We start from the raw sequence: 20006 nt of genomic DNA on the forward strand, positions 1-20006 counted from the left end.
TCTTTGCCTTCTTAGTAGTTTCATATTTATTGCTCCTATTCTCTCTGTCTTTTCTTACTGAAGGGAATGCCGTTCCATAAAGTAAGTCATTCCTTTTGCTTAAACCATCATGAGAAGAGAAATAGCCAAAACAGCATCATGTAAAAAAATTTACAAACTTGTTTTGGAAACCTAGTTTACAAATTTATTAAAATCAAGTCCCCGGGAGAGAGGGGCAACTGAAAAGAATGAAAGCAACAAAATAAAATTCAAAACAACCCGGTCCTCCCACTCCACAAAAGATTTAAACTGAAAAAGAGTACTTGAAAAATTCACCTGAACTTTAAAAGCTACAGAAGTAAAGTCTCCAACTTCCTATTCCAAACCACGGGCTGAAACTGTGATGGGAAATAAATCCAAACGAAACAACTGCAGAAGTGGTCTCCTTGTTTTCTGCTTGCCGTTTTCCATTACTACAGATTACAGTCTCTTATTTGCAAGTTGTGATAAGAGTTACAGAACAAATGACAAAGGAATAAATTCTGAATTCTTTTGCATAAGGCCCTAGGTATTTAAAATAAACTCCACCTGTCTTCTATACGCATTATGTAGAGAGAGATGATGAGGGACTTACCTTCTGAAAAACCTGATAGTTGGATTTGGACCATATGTCAAGCTACAATAGGAAAAAAAAGAAAAGTTATATATTACCACATGCAATTACTGAGGAAAAAATTTTTAAGTAGCTGTTCAAATTCAAAGAGAGGGCAAGGAGAGTTATGGAGCCTTATTTCTCAGTTCACTAGTTTGACCCATCATCTTTACCTGTTGCAATCTGAGAAATAATGACAAGATTTCATTTGTTTTGCAACAAAAAATGAACACAGTTCACCACAATTTCATTAAAAAAAATCTATACGTACACAAGACCTGCTGAATTACTGTGTTCTCTTTAAAAACAGCAAAATCTTCATCTGTCTGGGGCTGCGGCTAATCTATGCAAATAATCATCAGTTTCAGTTTGTTTCTAAAATGAGGGCATTTTTATCAAGTTGATGCTTGTCTTGTGTCTGAATAAGTGATTCAGTTACAAATGACACAAAGAACATTTAGCTGAATTAAACCAAAGCACTGGTCTACTGGGGCTAAATAAAACATCCCTTAGGAAACTGCATTTACATTTGCAGACAAAAATCACACTAACCGAGATTTAAGGCTGCAAATAACTGCACACATCCATGGCTTAAATGCGTGCTCAACTGCGTATGAACTAAAAGAACAAAATTGAAATAAATGTTATTAACCCCAGAAACCAGAAGGTAAGGCTGCCCTTGTCAAACAACCAAATGGCTCGCACTTTAAAAAAAATTCAGCTGATGTGCTAGTGCTCTTTTAGCCCAGCCTTGTGGAGGATCTTGTACGCTGTCAAAGAGAAAGCAGGGGGAGGAAATAAGAATTTCCTTCAATCCCTGACTTGCAAATCACTTTTGTCTGCAGATTCCACTATACTCAACATTTTCATGTGCACAAAACTTCCCCCAGGAAAGGTGTTTGTTACAGCATTAACCTTAGGAACCTTAACCTAGATGAAAGAAAAACTGAGTGCATTTATGAAGCAGGTACAGCTCCTCTAGTGCTGGATTATGCTCTTTCGTGGACAAAAAATTGTCCACGAACAGTACCACTAAGAGAAAGGCATGGAAAATGACTGGCTTCATTCATTGCTGGTGGGTTACTTCCAAAGCACATAAAACCCCTTTGGACCACATGGCATGATCCCAATTGCAAATTCACCTTTAATCATTGAGAAATGCACATATATAGTGGTTCTAGCCTTCTTGGAGAAACACATTTAAATGCATATGTAAAACCTGCATTTACAATTAATGGAATGACAAAATAACGTATTACGTTTCCATCTGCTGTATTTTAATTAAAAATGTAAATAAGAGAAATCAAGCTAACTGTAAAACTGTGAGAATAAATAGGGTATGGTATGTTCGATACATTCTGCTAAGTTTACATCTTAAAAGAAGTTGATTTAAAAGAAGAGACACTTTGTTGGATTCATCTCCTTTATAATAAAGTGCAGCTAATTATTTTCATTCCAATTTTTGACAGTGTCCGTAAGTGCTAGCTGAAATTACACGTCTTCTAAAAGGAACAAAGGTTAGAGTCTGAAATGAAAGAAATGAGTGAAATACACTAGAGGGAGAAGGATGGTGAACCCGAGTAATTAATTCACGTAGCTAAAAAGGTTGAGAACCCTAGAGGTTCCCACTCCTTTAAGAGTACCAGTGTTATGTGGCTCCCTTCTGAATACTGGTACAGAAGTGACTCTCGAGTCCCCAAACCTCAGTCTGGACAGGAGGTACTGTTAAAGACTTTAAACATCACTTCGGCGTAGATGTTTCATGGCTTAGTACCACTGACCTTGCCGTGAGACAAAAGGCAGCTGACATCTCGGTGCCTTTTCCAGGCTAGCTGAAGACAAAAGTACCCTAAGGCATGTACCTGCAACACTTTACATTTACTGCCTCTTAAGGTGGGTTCAGGAACCTGCCTGAATTCCGACACCACTCATGCTCTGGGCCCCACAGCCGGTGGTTCAGCCAGGACTTGGACCTGAGCTTGATTCACAATTACAATACACCTGTGCCTATAGGGAAGACAGCATCTCGTTTCCCTATTACAAAAATCTACATTTGCAAACAAAAAATTAACACAGATTTTTTAAAACTGTTTTCATGTAATTTCAGGCTTGCTTTAACTGCAGACAGAGTTGCTATAATTGGAATGTATATATGGTTTTGCTAATCTCTGGTGATCAAACCAAGTGTGTGATCCTCTCCAGTTAGACTCAAGACCAAAAAAAAAGGAAAAAAAGAAAAAGGCCACTTCAGATGCTGCATTAAGATGAGCCCAACAGGTTCTGAATGTTCATTAGTTGACAAGGAGATTGAAAAGCTGAGAAAGTAATGAATAGGCATGAGTAATGAATAGTTCTTATAGACATGATGTTATCCAAGTTTAAAGAAAAAAAAAAGAGCCACAAACCCCCTCCCCAAGCCACATGCAGACATCCTAAATGACTGCCCACCTTTTCCCCTGAAACAGAGGATTAAGGCAGAGGCGGATTAAAGAATGCATCGTTACAGGTCTATTATTCTTCAACTTTTCACTTTCAATCAAGACACACATTTGTAACTAAAAAACTGCTGAAAGCACAATTTCAGGGCATCCTCTGCATGTGAATTAAACTGGGGCTTTCTTTCCCAGCGCCCCACTCTCCCCACCCACCCCCAGCATAAGTAACAAGAGGCCATTTTCTGAAGGTCGTCTGAACGATTTCAAAGGCGATAACAAATCAGAATGTTCCCTGAATCTAATATCAAACAGGTCCAGTGCCAACACTTATTAGAGAAATCGGATTCAGCCCCCCTTCACCCAAACACACACGCATCCAGCTTTGAAGTGGAAAGAATGTGGGGATCAGAAATTACCCGAGAGACAGCTCTGGCTGTCTTTGAAGCTTTCCTTTGATACTACTATTTCTTTTCCTCTCTTACGCTAGGAGGCTAAAAGCTGCCTTTTCTTATTGATATGGGGTAATTAATGAAGCCATAGCATTAACATAACCCAAGTTCCTTAACGTGATAATTCAACAGAGACACTTATGTTTCTTCCATCTAACGGATGCAAAAATAGGAATTTGGCTAGACAGTGAAGTTAAGCACTCACTCTAAATACACCCCGTCACGGTGGTTCTTGGGATACGGATCCAAAGAAAAGCAGGGAATTATCATGCCAAAAAAAATCCCAATGCATTTTTCTTTTTATTGGCAGGCTAGGGATACTAACAGATCAGCTGACGATATGCCTGCCGTGCAAGAGTGAGCTGCATAGCTTCATTTATTCAGGAATCAGGACATCAGTAATTAATTACTATCCACGGTTAAATTCCAGTGCACAATGAGTATGTCAAAGTTTGAAATTAAGGGTGGCACAGTGCCACTGCTAAAGCTACAGGGCTAATTAAAATGCATCAGTATGTGGTGGATGCAACGGGTTAGTAGGGTAAGCAAGGAAGCCTGCAGAACAGTCAGCGTACAGAGCCGACTACATGACAGAGACTGCCAGATCTCACCTATTGTTTTTGTGAAGTGTCACCAAAAATGTCTAAGTTATGCAGCTGGCAACCTGGCAAAGACACATTCTGCAGGGTTTGTGAATAATTCACGAGAGAAGTATACGAAGCACTTAAGAAACACACTGATGCTTTGTCTGTATAAGCAAAGCTCGAAAATAAAATACCAGAATACAGTATCTTGTTTTACTCATTACAAGCTTAACACTACCTTTTATTTTTTCACCTTTTATTTTTTCACCTTTGTTTTTAAAATTATGTAAATCTGAAAGACAGAGTAACCAATTTAACCAGACTTCAGTACTGCAGAAACCGTGTGAAGCCTCCACATAAGTACCTGTCAACACAGACAGCACAACGCACGAGTACAGCGCAACCTAAAGCACCCTGGATAATGCAATGTCAGCTTTCCTGCGCAGCCGCTAGCTGTGCCTCAGGGTGCCAACATGCACAGTTCCACAACTACCAGAAACACCCATATTTGTTTTAATTTGATTTGCCTAATGCACCAGAGGACATCAATACCTCTATTTGGACTCATCTCTTTCCCTTCTCTTCCCAGTAATGTGAAATTAGCTAAAACAGCTGTATTTTCAGAGATAAACGATGACCCCCCCCCCCAGTTCACAAGCAAACAGATGGTCTCTTCTGTGCTTTGCAGTGCTTTTCACACTTACTGTCTGTGTGGTCATCGAGTCTCCCAGTGATGGCCATTTCCTCTTTGGTTGAATATTGCTGGATATATGCCATTGCCCCAAGCTCCGCTTCAATCTGAGAAATCCTCCCAGTGAATTTCACCCTTGTTACCTAATGGACCTTTGGACTTGTGGACTTAGGGGGATTACTCAAAAGACCGTCATTCAGCTAGTTAAGTGTAGAGAAGTACAATGATGCTACGACTTATTCCAGCATTCCTTCTTCAACATGGCTTACAGAAAAGACTGGAGATTCAGAATTGCCGTATTGTATGATGCCTCCTAGTTAATCTCATTTCTGCTGTTTACAAATATTAAATGGTCCCTAGAAATACATAAGCAACCCCCCAGATCAGCAATTACTGTGTAACCGCTCACGGGAAAAACAGTCCTCTCCTATTGTGATGCTGACAGCTCTCTGTATTTTTATTATCTAAAGAAGATACTCGCTGATCTCCTTTTTCATACCCTTCTCTCTCTCTCTGAATGCTACTGCTTCCTCCCCAACATCAGGCTGGGAACAGAGAAGCTAGAAAAGTATAGTGAAGCCTCACTGGAGTACTCTCCCAACAGCATCTGTTGTGACAGAGAAGGAATTGGAATGGACTATGTTTGCAATTGACTGTAATCGCTCATTCCCAGCAGGCACAATAAAGTAAAGCGAATCATTGCAAGAGCACAATCTTATTCTTATACTCCAATTACCAGTGTAGTTAATTAGCGGAAAAAAGGGAGCCCACTGTTTGTCAATATGTGTTCCAGTTGGCAAAACTAGCAAGCTACGCATTTATTCACTCTTCCAAGCCAAATTTACTCATGATTTAAGTGGCTGCAGCTCCAGTTCTACTTAAGTCAGAAGAAATGTACCTATTTATACCTAAAACGCAGACCATCAGGTTTGCTAAAGCCCTGAGACGGCCCAGTGGAATAGCAAACTGCCATTGAACAGACACAGGTTCACTCAGCCTCTGGGGAGCAGTCACATAGCCTAGCGTTGGACACTGAAAGCTGAATCGGTAGAAAACAGCCTCTCCTGCAGCCTGGCTTAAAGCAAGAAAACAAGCCAGATGTTAGCACGGATGCTCAGGTGAAGCTAACTGCTCCCCACTGACAACAGACAAAGGTTAGTGCCCTGTGCCCAAAGTTAGCCTTGGTGAGCACCGCTCTCGAACGACGGCAGAGAAAAGGTATACAGCTCTCCTGAGAGTTAACCTTGAGCTGAACAGAAGCCTAATGCCAGATGCTGAGTTTTGCAAAGGAACTCTTCTACTCAGCTTTTCAGCATATATAGCATTATTATATTTCAAGGGAGCTTCGAAGGAAACTGGATTCATCAGAGAAAAGGAGCACATCCAAATGAAATGTGACACAGGAATCCATCAAGCACTGTCAGTGCTTTTTAGGCAGACTATCATTTCACTTCTAAACAGAACTTCGGGTAAAGAGGGGCTGGTGCCGTAACTCTGCATTTATATGCTAATACACAGGGAGTATGCTGCAACTGCTGCTGCAAAATGGTATTTAAACCAGTATATTTGAATAACGCAAATCAAAACCAGGCAATTTTTATTTTACTACTTCCTAGGTCAATCCCCTGCCCTTCGAGTGAGGATCTCTCATCTAGGAAACACAGTTGTGCTATATTCTTCAGTAGATCAGCTCCTGGCCTTTTCTGGGGAACAGAGGTTCAGACTCAGAGCTGCTGAACTCCGGGTCAGTACATAACGTGCTTCTGTGTGCTAAAACACAGTTATCACTTCTGAAAGGAAAAAAAGTCTCACCTCATTATAACATGGCCTATGGGTGCCAAGTGCTCATCTTGATATAATGAACTTTGTATTTTAATAGGCTTCATAATCAGAAAAGAAAGCTCCAGAGAGAAAATGTGCAACATGGAGGCATTTAGTACTGTTACTGGCAAAGGAGCATCCTGGCGGATGTCTCCTTAAGAGACTGTTCCACCCTGAAAAAAGAAACAAACTGAGCTGAAGGCCATCAGGTCCCATTAACATCTTCTGATGCGCTAAAAAGAGAGCCATATGGAGCATGTGCAGTCGGAAGAAATTTGTGGGTTCAAGCAGGGCGAATTGTTCATGAAACGAAACACTTGTGTAAACAGGTAACGCTTGCTTTTAACAGCTGCTGTTCAAGATGAGCTACTACTGACAAGCAAACTGAGGACTACCTACCAATGATTCTCATAGCTGAGCTTATCAACTTGAACATAAAGCTAGCCCAAGATTTCCCGATGGCGCTCAAAAGAGAAATCTGAACCTTGGGCTACTGATGTGCTGGTACACTGAAAAAATGTTTTCTCAGTAGACACTATTAATGAGGCAACTGGGGTCTAAGGTGATAAATCAGAAATTCAAGCAATGGCATCAGAGCTTAGAAAAAAGTCAGACATTTGGGTATGAAAAAATCGAAGCAGAGCACGATAAATTTAAACCTGAGCGCTTTGCAAAACATCCACAAAGTCTTTTGACAGTTCTATGTTTCTAGCACACTTGTGATGGGATTCCTTTTCTATCATTTAAATACCAGGTAAAAATAAAATTTAACGTTGCTGGATATACAGTAACCTACCTTGCCATCTTCAGTATAGACGTTTTCATTGTAGCCTTTTACTATTGTCCGGTCAATGAAGAGGCTCCGCATCACCACTATCACTTTTAGCACTTTTCCTAAGGTAACCTGTCAAGAACAAGAGAAGGACAAAAACAAGCTGAAGGAGAGCTAATGGTGTCTGACTTCACAAGACCATCAAGTTAACAGCTTAAGTTGATGCAATTTCAGTTCTCAATATTTTATAGACAGAACAAAATAAAAGATCTAAAAACACTGTGCGCATTATGAGGAAGAGAGACTATAAAGTGCAGAACAAACATTCATTTGCAACTGAAAATGTATGAATTCACAGAATTCCCTTGTGTAGACATGACACTGCCAAGAAACTCTTTCCATTTTATTAACAACACAACTCAATAACTTGTCAAAAACAATGAGAAAATGTGATTAGTTTCAATGTATTTTATATTCTCCAATGTAAGTCCATTTATAAAAAAAAACTTGAAAGAAGAATCAGACTCTTCTAATGCTAGCTTTTAACAGGAATGCCACTAGTTTAATGTAAAACACTTTAGGTCCGATAAAAATGTCGAATTATTTACCAGAAAACTGAGTGGGACGGGGGCAATTACAGCTACAACAGTAAAAATCTTACATTTTCAAAGGTTTAATTTTCTTCTGTAGAAGTGGCAAAATGCAAAGAATAAAGCTAGTATCACGGAAATCACATGTAAGCTTTCAGTATATAACAGAAATAAGCCTAAATTATATTATTGACAAAAATACAATAATGAAGGCATTTTAATCTAAAAATCAATTTACAATTCAAAGATGAGCTTGCAGTTCAATATGGGTAAGATGTGTCTAATAAGAATTTTGTCTTTGTGTTTTGCTACACAGATATTATTACAGAGTTTTCACTCACCCACAAAAGCATAAAACTAAGATCAGAAAAACATTTAAGCTTATTTTAACATTTCCCAACTGGCACTGGCCAGTTTTCTACTGTTCATGTTCCAATTTTTCGTCCAGTTTAGATTAACACGTGATAACAATCGTCTTCTTCCGCTAACCTCAGCAGACAAATCCACGCCCAAAGAAATCAGTCAATCTGCATCTTCATCCATTTGTTGTATGTTTTTCCCTTTTAATTTCTGCTAATGACTCCTACCTCCCACCTTCAACAGGAGTAACCTCAACCCGATGCTGACTACGACTAACAAGCAAATCAGCTCTGACGTGCAGAGATGCTTTTCCCCAAAGCAAGAGGACGGGAAATCTGGTACAAAGACCCCATGAGCAAGCAGAGGCAGGGACCGTGCTGGAGGAGGGCTAGGAGTGATAGGAAGTGCTAAGAAGGGGGTGAGAACACAGGACTTTGCAGAACAGCTACCCAAGCCACTGTAAATATTGCTTTTCCACCTTGACGAACCATATAGCAGGACAGGGTTACAGATCCTGAAAAGAACAGCTGACATCTCTTTGGTACAGGATGTGGAGAAAGCAGCTCCAGGGCAGAAGACTAAGCAATAGGCAAAAACGAGCTGACAGAAACAGACAGGACATGGAAAGGAGAAAGGAAAAAGAAGTCGGTGTCAGACTTCAAGAAGACAGGCTGCTAGGCATGATTTTGCAAGAACACGAAGAAGAAAAGCAGGTCAGAAGAACTAGTACATTTTTGAAGAAAAATGTTACAGGCTGAAGTAGGGTAACTTGCATCGAGGCCTGAACTAAGCCGACAGCATGAATAGTTTACTCTGATCCCTTTCGTCTTGCAGATTGGGATTTTACGAACATGTCGGAACTACCTGGTGTTCTCAGGCAACCCTATCATGCTATCAAGTGCTGTGAAGTTGGTTCTAAATGTAGAATTTTGCTGGGATACTCCGTAATAAGACCTAGCTGGCCTGCAAATAAAGGAAAGTAGCAGAGTTATTTCGGTACCTACCACTGCATCAACTAAGTTAAAAATACGAAGTCATGACCCAGATGTGCCTGATCTATAACGCTGATCATCTGCTGGAATCAGAAAGACAGTTCTGTTATAACGGCATAATTAATTCGATGTAGGATGAGGAAATGGAGACACTTTGAAAAAAAGTTGTCAGCACATTTAGAGTTAATATTTTTTTCCCTACCTTAGTAAGCCTGGCAGCTCTCTAGGATATATGCCTACTGAGAGAACTGACGCTGGGTAATCATACACAGCAAAATTAGGAGGAGAAAAAGAAGAAATTTTAAACAAAAAAGAAATTTTCTTAATGAAGAGCAAAAAGGCAGTCCTACAAAAATCCAGACCCAGCTTTATATGTAATATTTTCTATTTTCATTGCCTTCACACACTTCAGTGGATGCTCATTTCTTTCCTCTTCCCTTACGTTTTGCATTTATGATATCTCACATTGCTGCCAGGCAGGGAAAAAAAATTGGATGAAGTTGCTCTGAAGCCTGTGTGGGATGTTCCTGAAAATCCTCAGCATTACTAGTCACACGTAACAAACTGAAGAGTCCCATGCTTGGCACTCCAGCTTGCTTGAATATACTTACTGCTGGCCTCAAACCTCCCCACAAGACTTACCTGCACAAATCCTTTCAAAATGCTTCTGCATTAGCTCATTGCCTTTTTACACGTCATCTGTTCCCACATCTTCCTGTGATTCCCTTTTGCGAAGTGTCACAGGTACCCAGACCCCAGCTCCCATCCATCACGCAGCACTGAAAGGTCCAATTCTGCAACTGGTCTGGGACAAGTGGGGATCCCCCAACTTGTCTGAACGTCAAATACGCAGGGTTATGCTGCCTACCCGTCCCTCACATCTGGAAGGAGCAGTGTAAAACCATCCTTAGATATGCATTTTAGATGTGGGCTCCCTGAGGAAGATATCAGGTTGGAATCACTACTTACACAATGATTTGTACAATGGGGTCCTGTGCTGGGAGTAGGGGCACCCAGACATTGTGGTAATACAAACGACAGAATACATTGCAACTTCAACCAGGTTAGCACCAGGCTGTGTGAATGAGCTCCGGTATTAGCAGACCTAATTAGCATTGAATTAGCAGTCTAGTATTGAAATAAAAAACCTCCCTGTTTTACGCTGCTGCTGTGTCGGCATGGGGGTTGTACAGATTTTATAGTGGCTGGGAGATGAAGACTTTCAGACAAACGTTGTGGGACTGTATCAAAAGGCATATTAGTACGTGAGTTAAGTCTGACAGAAAAAACAATTTTGAAAAAGCAAGCATAGCTCAGAGAAATTATAGTTCATCAATTTAACCGCACTGAAAGAACGAGGCAAGCAGTACAGAGAATGAACAGCCTGGCACTGGACTGGAGGATGCAGTCAGACTTGGAAGCCAAAAGGATGCTCCACAGCTCTCTTCAGGGTAAAGCACGTTCTGTGCTATCTACAATAAACAAGGTACCTTTTATTTTTTCCTCTGATAATCGAGGCTCATAACTGTTTTGAGGACTCAACACTTTTGTTCACCTCGACCGTCTTTTACACATCATGTTTTCCAGCAAACTATTTTCTTTCAGTGCCTGCTGAACATGGCTAACCACAGTCTGTGTTCAGAAGAGATCTACGTATGGAATATAATTTACACCTTCAGTCATACAACTGCGTCCCTATGGATCACCCGAAAGAAGGCAATAAAAAACTAATGGCTCTGATAAAAAAGTAATCGGATAGTTCGACTGAACTCCCATAGTGCAGGTCTCTGCTTCTGGAGGTCAAGGCTCGCCTGACTGATCCCTTCTTAATGGGCACTAAAATGCCCCTGCACTTCCACAGATACCAACTGCAAGGAGCTTCTTTCATTATACAGAAAAGATACCTTTCAATTGTGACAAAAAGGCAACAATTCCCTTTCTAAGCCAACTTTTCCCATTAAATTTCAACTTCTTCTGTCGATACCCTGTTAAGACAGCACTTGGCTTTTTAATATTTCGCCTGTAGGATATATGCCAACATGTCCTTGATGTAGAAAATTTTAATTCAAATCAATACGTGTACAAGGTCATTTTAAAATTCAATTAATATGAATGAAAAAATATGCCCCACAGTTCTGTGAGCTGAAAACGGAACAGTTGCAAGTTAAATACTTCTGTAGCTTCTGTTTTGGTCTGCGTAATAACAATGCACATCTAACTTGCTTTTAACTCAAGTGTACTAAATTCAGACAGTTAAGTTATTCATAATGCCCCTGCTTCCTAAAACAGCAGGCTCCAGAAGAAGGTAGGACAGGCGGCTGATTGAAATCTGCAATATTATGCAGCTTTTCTGACAAAAATATATAAAATAAAAATCCTGAAATATCCCAGTTTTAAAAATATTTTGTCTATCACCAAGATAACTCTCAAAGAGCATATGACAGGCAGTGCATGCCAAGGATGGGGGAGGGAAACAGAATCATCAGGGAAAATGCTTTAGATAATTTCTGGTAAGACTGCTAAAAAAGTTCCCAGTTAACATCACTTACTGACTGGAAAAGCAGTGAGTACATTTCCAAATAAGTCAGTACCAGGGCCAAAATTAATTTACAAAATGAGAAGCATCAGAATTCATTTACCCTGCCAGAATTCTGCCTGGAGGAAATAGCTTGAAACAGCCCCCCCTTAATTTTGCCCTCTCGTTGAAACCGACAGCAAATGAAAAGCGCTTTTATAAACAATTTTAAAAATGCATTAACAAATATTCTTCCTTCAGATTTATTTGAGTTTGCTATTAGGAGAAAGCGTGCTAACACCACCGAGCTCGAACGCTTGTGCAAAAAGGTTCCCACAGCTCCAGATTTCCTCTCGGCATCCCAGGGAATCTGCTGCTGATCTGAGCTGCAGATGCTCTGCATTGCAGAGCTAAAAAAGAAAACACGATTTTCAGTTAACATGGGTACCTCCCTGCTAGTAGAAGGAGGAGGATGACTTGGTATGCAGCTTTTATTCACCTTAGCAAACAACAATGCAACGTTGAACCAGGGATATAGCCAAGCTGTACGCATTACTAGCAAAAGGCCAGACACCTGCTCCTTGTGACACCGTCAGCCATAAGCTTTTCCTCCCACTTCTACATTTATCTTACTAATCACTAGAATGGTTGGAGATCCTATTTATATAGACTGAAAAATAAGGTTTTGTATTAAAAGAAAAAAATAATTAGAACCCACCATCCGGGCCTTCAACTAGTTTGTTGGTTTTTTCCCTGTGTCTCATCTGCTGCTGGTGTGAATGCTGTGCCTTCCCTCACATGCTCGCTATTCTTTAATGACGCCTATTTGTAAATAGCAAGATAAGATGCAATTAAGCCATTAGAGTTTAAATAAACAAACATACTAATTAGGTTCTTTACAAGGATTTTTTTTATTATTTTTTATTTTTTATGTTAGGGCTGGAATTTACCTTTCATTAATCTAACCTAATTGCAAGAGTGCACGATAAAACGTCAGCATAAATGAAGGACTTGAAATCATTTTGGCATATCAAGGATGAGCTGGTGATCCTCTCCCTCAGTACCATGGCACATTCTGCTGATAAGACGAACAAACCACATTGTTCAAAGGTTAAACGCCAGATTTTGCCAATGGCCAGTCACACTTACGGATCAGTCACGCTAGTCCAGCACCGCTACGGATGGCAAAACGGATTCTGCCTCTTTTTGCATTCTGTGTTACAGCACAGCAGGAGTTTTACAGGGATTTTACAGAATGTAAAACTGTAAAAACACCAACACAGACCTGCAAACCACTGGGACTGGTCAGCGACCCTGGTGTGCATTAACCCCGTGGGAGGGAGCAAAGCTGAGGACATGGCTCTCTGGTCTTTCTCTACTTTTTCCTACTCCTGTTCACTTTCCCATCAAAAGACCGTTCCTCATCTTCCTGATTCTTACACTGGACAAGTGGAAAATTTACAGCTTGATTCCCACCCACTGCTCACACTGAATGCTTTCTACCTCCACATACATGACCTCAAATGCATTTTTAAAATGCTTCGTAAATGCTGGTCCTCAATCTTAAAAAACAAACTGTGAAGCTACAGCAGTCTCAACAGTCTCCCTACTGGTTCAGAAGAGATTCCTCAAGACCCAGTTACATAAGGGATCCTTGGACATCCCAGCAGCTTTGTTAAAACCTACCTAGTGTCTCCAGGAGAATAAATCCCCAAATGAAGACTCATCACATGTGCCTAAAATTAGGTGCCTAAGCCACCAAAAGTGGCTACGTTCCCATCATAAACCTGCCTACCTTTCATCCCCGCTAGCATTAAGCATGCAGGATATCCACATTTTCTGGAGTCACCGATTCCCCAGTGCCAGTAGCCTCTGGTGCCCTGCTTTGCGTTGCTCTGCAGGGACGAGACATCTGACTTCCAGAAGAAACGCTCAACTGGAAACCCCTGGAGAATTAACCACTAACATGTGAAAAGTTTGCTGTCATTGCTAATTGGAAGGCAGATGTCACAAAGGTCAGTTCAATTAGAAAAAGATACTAACCACAGTCATCTTATAACTTGTAACTTCAGGTCACCAGAGGGATGCGCAGGCACCAGCCCACTAGGAGCAGATGCTCCACGTGCATCCGAGTGCTGCCTCCGAGAAAGAAACGGAGGAGCTCTGCAAGTCCTAAGGCAATACTAGCTTCCTAATGAACCACCGCAACGATAAAGGGAAACGCTTACACTGCTAAGCAGTTTGGTGAAAAGAGCATGTGTGTGTCTTAGGAACAGCGTTAATTGTTTCTAGTCGAGTATGACATTAATACTAATTTTGTATCAATTAGCATTCTTCTTCCCCCTGGTTTTTCAGCTTCTCCCAAGACCAGGGTGTCCTGACCAAGAATCAGCTTGGTGGCCTTTTTTATTGGGCAAATAATAAATTTCAGAATCCATTTTCCCAGAGAAAATCATCCTGACTTTATGTAAAACACTGATAAACAAAATTCAGACAGAAGAAATTATTCAGATTTAGTGAACAGATGTCAAGCCTATTTGCAATTAATACAGCCCGCTTCCATACAATCAGACTGTTTAAAATGCTTGGAACAAGACTTGAAAGTTGAAATGCAAATGTCTGGTTTTACTGAGAATGAATAGAATTTGTAGAAGAATGTGTCGTACTTTTTATAGGAAAGATCTACTAAAAATCTAGGCATCTGTACAATTGTATGAAAAGAATTTATCATCGGAAAGTTTTTAAGATAACATGAAAACAAGAACTTGTGATTTCTGAAATGAGCTTTGGTTTGGCAGAAACAATTTTTCAAATTGAGTTAGTTATACATATCCTTATCCTTTAGAAACAGCTCAAAATATAGAAAACTATTCATTATTTGTAAAAATATTTACCCAATGTTCCTAACTTGTACAGCAGTGCTTTTACATAGCTTTACAAACACTGGGGAGACAGAATATCCTTAAAGACCAAGTAGCTCCTGGATCAAGACAAGAGAGGAAGTTTCTGTGTCCGACTAGGACTCGCTAGCTACGTGACCCTAAAGAAGTCATATCTGTCATTGAAAAAATAGTGCTAATATTTGCTGTTTTGTAAAATATTTCTGATATCAAACAAATGAATTGTATACAGGAATTGGTAGCTTCACACTGAAAAAGTATTCTGAATTTTGGTAGCAGAAACAAGGTATGTGAAACAATCATACAGTAATCACACCATCAAGGTACCTTACTAGAAAAAATAAGGTATTATCTAAGAATACAACTAACCATTTAATACAAGCAAAAATCAAGGTATTTTTAGGTATTTTTCATTAATTAAAATCAATTTATGTTTTCTTAAGATATGAGGTTTATCTATTTATATAGATCCTGGCATTTGACCAACAAAATCTCACAAAAACCTTAAGGAGTCCTCAGTTCCCTCTGCTGCTACTGGAAATTAATTTTGCACAACACTTATTAAGGCTGATATAATTCCATGTTTAGTCTTTTTTATGCATAGTGTGATTAAAAGATAAATTGAAAAATCACTAGTGAAGATTGGGATTAAACAGCACCTTGAAATGATAAACTGCTTTTAAAATCAGTTGAGGATTTCACACAGCTCTGAAAGATTTCAATTATTTATGTGTTTGGTCTGTGTAGCATAAATCCAGACTAATGAGGTACAATTGCTATGTATAAATCTAAAACAAAAAACTCCTTATTGTCTGGAGAAAACAGTAACCTCAAAGGACTAGGAGGCAGCAACCTTTCAAGGCACAGCATTTGCGCTGCCAGGAATAATTCTTTTTCTTTTTTTTTCTTTTTTCTTTGCTTGAAGTTCTCAGCTAGTGTGAAAGCTGTACCCTGTTTAGGGAGAACCCAGCTTAATACAAAGGTTACTAGCCATAAGACTTAGACCAGCAGCTCACACCACTGATAATTATTCCTCTTGAAACACTGGATGAATCGGAGACTCTTCAAGTCCCAGCTCTACAGCTAAGGACATAAATTGATTTCCATGTGCACATAAACTTGTACCTCAATCAGTGTGGGGCTGAAACTTTCTGTATTAGGTCTTTTTTTCCTAAAGATTATTTGTTTGGCAATGTCTCCAGTTATTCTGAAGTTTCAAAGAATCTCAAAAGCACACCCTTTTTCTTCCCCAACTCCTTCCAGTAATTTGCACACTCTTAAAATATGTACGCTGTTTATCACGCCTTTGACAATGACTACATGTGTTTCTGATAAACTGCATGATTGCATTTAAAGACGTCTTAACATAACAAATAGATAACCTCTACGTCCAAGATCTTCACAAGCAATGGCAGGTATGACAAACAGTCCAAGGATGAAACTGGTTGAGATCACAGAGTTACTTAATTAACCCTGAGCAAACACTATGGTTGTGAAATATTCTTAAACAAAACAAGCATTATCTGAATCCTTTGGTATTATGGTAAACCACTCTGCTGTAAGGGAGTAACTCCAAATCTAACTTGGGATGAGTTCATAGTGAGAAATCACAAGTACTGAAGAAACCTCCCTTCTTCTGGGGGAGGTGCTCTTCACACTGCCCATCCTGCAGCACCTTTCGCTGAATGATTTGTGGCTGAAAACAGCAAAAGCTTCTGTAGCAGTCAGGGCCAGATGGAAAGAGCCATATTGGCAGCATCAACTGAGACAGATGGGAGAGAGGGAAAACCTGCCTAAAAGAAAAAATGATAAACCCATCACACAATCACATGCAAAAATACTTTAAAAACAGTCTTTCTGATCTCTGATCCAAGGAAAATATGCATGCCACTGGTTCAGTACAGGGCTGCTGTCTTGTAGCAACAATGTCCTTGATTTAGATACCAACTGTAACATGGAATTCAGTAAGTTACTACTGATTGCAAATGGTGCTTCTTTTACAGTGTCCACCCTTCCAACATACCTTGTTCCTAACCAGTTATATCCAAGAAAATTTACATAATTTCCTAATCGCGCCCGAATCTTGAGAACTATCACATATTTTCTGACCTCAAAAAGCCATCAGAATTGGAAGGCACTCGCTAGATGCAAAGAGGAACCTAAGAGAATGGAAATGGTTTCCAAGCAAGGAAGTAAAACCAAGCATCTTTCTACAGTGAAATAGTTAAATATAAAGTCAGCTTAGCAGCAAATGCAAAAGCTTCCACGACTTAGAGCTTCTTAAGACTGCACTGATGAATTCAATTCTTTCATGGAATATGTTGTTCCACTTGGTGAATCCAACAATTGCAGATTAAATGTTTTAATTCCAGTGGAAGCCAGCTGTTTGTTTTAACCTCTGACTCAGTTAATCTCTTGCAAATTTTGGGCTGTTCAAAGAAAGTTAATAATGGAGTGTTAGAGAGTTGATTAATAAGAACAACATAACCACAGTTATACTTACTATAGGAAAGTGAACAAAAACCTTGAAAAATACAGGCAACATCTAAAAATAATTGGGCATTCAAATTAACAAACTCTATAAATAGTATAAAATCTATTGACTCAACAAATCCGTTTTGGCAGAATAGCTGAGTTTTAGATTCGTGTTACCATTTAATTGGAAACAAGAACTATACTCACATCACATTATACCCAAGCCTTCTGTAATAGCCTGGATGAAAAAGGAAAATATAAGAGGAAGTGCCATGAAAAATCTGAGATGGAAAAGACTGATTTGGTCCCAATTCTTAACAGCGGTATAGAATATTTTCTAGTTTTATTTAAAAGTTTGCAAAAAGATGAGACTTCTGTCTGTCATCTTACTAGAGGAGAATCAGTTTCTAACTGCCATGCTATTAGACCTCAACAGACTCTACTTCTGTGATGATGTCCTCGAGTAAAAACTTTAAAGACTCCTCTCTAGCTATAAGCACAACAGCTGCCTGTGAAAATTGATGTGAACAATAGGCTCTTCTGGAATGAAATCTTGCTTGGTCAGGCAGAAATAAGTCGAATGTATTGGACCTGTTTATCTATAATCCGGCCTTTACTGCTCATTTACTTCAAAGGCAAATTCTTGACTTCATCATAAAACAGAAATTCAATGAACCAAGATCAATTTGAACAAATTTAAATCATATTGGTTTCCTTTTTCTTTCTCTTCCTCCCACTTTTTTTCTTCTTAATTATCATGATTAAGACACACTCATTGCCAAGACTGCTGAAAAACAGAGTGCGTATTTGAGTTTGCGTTCATATTTCTACAACCATATTTAACGATAAAATGTAATAGGTCTGATGTTTAAATGCAGAATTCTTTTTGTCATCCATTTGCCTAAGAGCAAAAAAAAAAATCTTATGTTCCTCCCACCCCACCAGCAGGGACAAATGAAGAACAGTGTTTTTCTGGGAAAAAAAATAATCTTTAATAACCTGCATTTTAGAAATACTAATTAAATCCTTTAAGAAATCCATCTTAAGGGATTAAATGATCCAACTTACCAGAAGCATTGCAGAGGTCCCATTTGGCCGGGACAGCTGGATAGTCATTTCAGGGAACATCCTATCAATGCGATTGATCACATCATCGACGTATCTACCAAACAAAGCAACATAACAGAATTAACACACACACGCTCCTGGGCACAGACTAACAGATTACTACTCCTTTTTAATAATATCCACAGGTCTTTAAATTATTTCTCTTTGATACATATATATATATATATATATATATAGATATATATATATTTAAATGCAATTAAAAGACTTACTGATAAAAGGAAACACACCAGAGCCCTATGTCATTTTGAAAATTAATTACTCTGCCTTTAAAAACATGCATTTACTTGTTTTTTGTCCAAATCTGTCAGCCTTAAATTCCTGCTATCATATTCCCATACTTTTGCCTCGGGGGGAGGTCAAAGGTTGCATTATCAACATTAATCTTTCAGCATAGAAATTCATAGGTTATCACATCCTTACCCCCTCTTTGAGCATTCTAACCATTCTTAGTGTTTTCTTTATTTCCTGAATCTTTTCAATTTATTACACTTCATTATTACAATTCATTTTCCAATTCATTTATAGAGCGCTGGTGACTGAAATTGGCTGGCATGTTCTGGAAGTGACCACATGCAGGGGTACGATGACATCCTTTCTGCAGGGCATAATCCCTCTGCCTCTGTTCGGGCAGGCCCGGCCTAGCGCCCACGCATTTGCCTTGGGTACCCGGTGCTGCGAGCAGACCCCACACCCACTGACGGTGAAAGCTTCCTTGCAGACTGCTCGCTTCCCAGGCCACAGCATCCCATCCTATGTGCACGTCTTATGTCCTTTAGCCATCCTTTCGACACGTTGAAACGCACACTATCTGCCTCAGCAAAGTTTACCACACAGTCAATACTGTGCTGTAAACTGATCTGTCTTCCTATACCACTTCCAGTTCCCCTTGCCCTTGGCATCGTCTATGTGATGTATCAGGGATGTTTCTGCGCTTCCTCTTCGGCTACTCATAGAAACACTCAAGAGCGCAGGGCCAGGTACTGCTCTATGCCATCTTCAGAGACTGTTCCACATTTCCAAACAGGTAAGGGAACAACGTGCCATCCTCTGGAAACCAGCATCGGAGTCAGAACTGAGAACCGAAATGTGAAACAGCAAATAGCAGAGACAGGAGGCCCACGAGGCCTACCGAGATGTCAGCTCCTTACAAAATGATCTCTGAGAGGCTGCAGACCCTGCAGTGCTCGATCCAGTACTGACCACAAGAGCTGCCCACCACAGACCAGACAGAAACACCGCTACGGAGGAGAAGGGAAATGGCCCTGCTACCTCCACCATAAAGCAGCTGTAACGTGACATGGGGAGAGCTGGAGCAGGGCTCTGTCAGTACACGGGAGAAGGGAAGATGGCAAAACATGTACAAAATGAAATATTGTATGAGGAGAAAAAAAGGAATCTTGCCTGACCTTAGATACAGATGAACTATGAGCCCAGGTGGATGCTGTACATACATATTCAAACAAAAATACACAGCATTTTAAACAGTGTGAGTCTGGATATTTAAATATGTTTTTGTTTAAGAGAAAAGTATTTCTGCAAAACATTCTTAAACTGAGCCAAATATCCTTTATTATGCAACAGGTGAGTCTGCAAATGTTTGGAACAAAACACCTGGCAGTATTTGTCAAGTAAACTCCCTATGGGATTTTTCCCCATCAAA

The 20006-nt window shown here is 39.7% G+C and overlaps 1 protein-coding gene across 2 annotated transcripts in view; it reads right to left on the minus strand.

Annotated features, from left to right (window-relative positions):
- MED27 (mediator complex subunit 27) overlaps positions 1 to 20006 on the minus strand; it is a 93518-nt gene that overhangs the window by 11232 nt on the left and 62280 nt on the right. The window contains exons 4-6 of one of the 2 annotated variants that reach the window (XM_040531181.1): positions 18284 to 18377; positions 7408 to 7515; positions 614 to 655 (exon numbers count right to left, since the gene is read on the minus strand). In XM_040531181.1, coding sequence (XP_040387115.1) covers positions 614 to 655; positions 7408 to 7515; positions 18284 to 18377 — 244 coding nt within the window. The remainder of the gene's footprint in view (positions 1 to 613; positions 656 to 7407; positions 7516 to 18283; positions 18378 to 20006) is intronic. The other variant, XM_040531182.1, reaches the window with a different exon arrangement.

The sequence above is a fragment of the Cygnus olor genome, chromosome 19 (assembly GCF_009769625.2).
Source record: "Cygnus olor isolate bCygOlo1 chromosome 19, bCygOlo1.pri.v2, whole genome shotgun sequence".
Lineage (NCBI taxonomy): Eukaryota > Metazoa > Chordata > Aves > Anseriformes > Anatidae > Cygnus > Cygnus olor.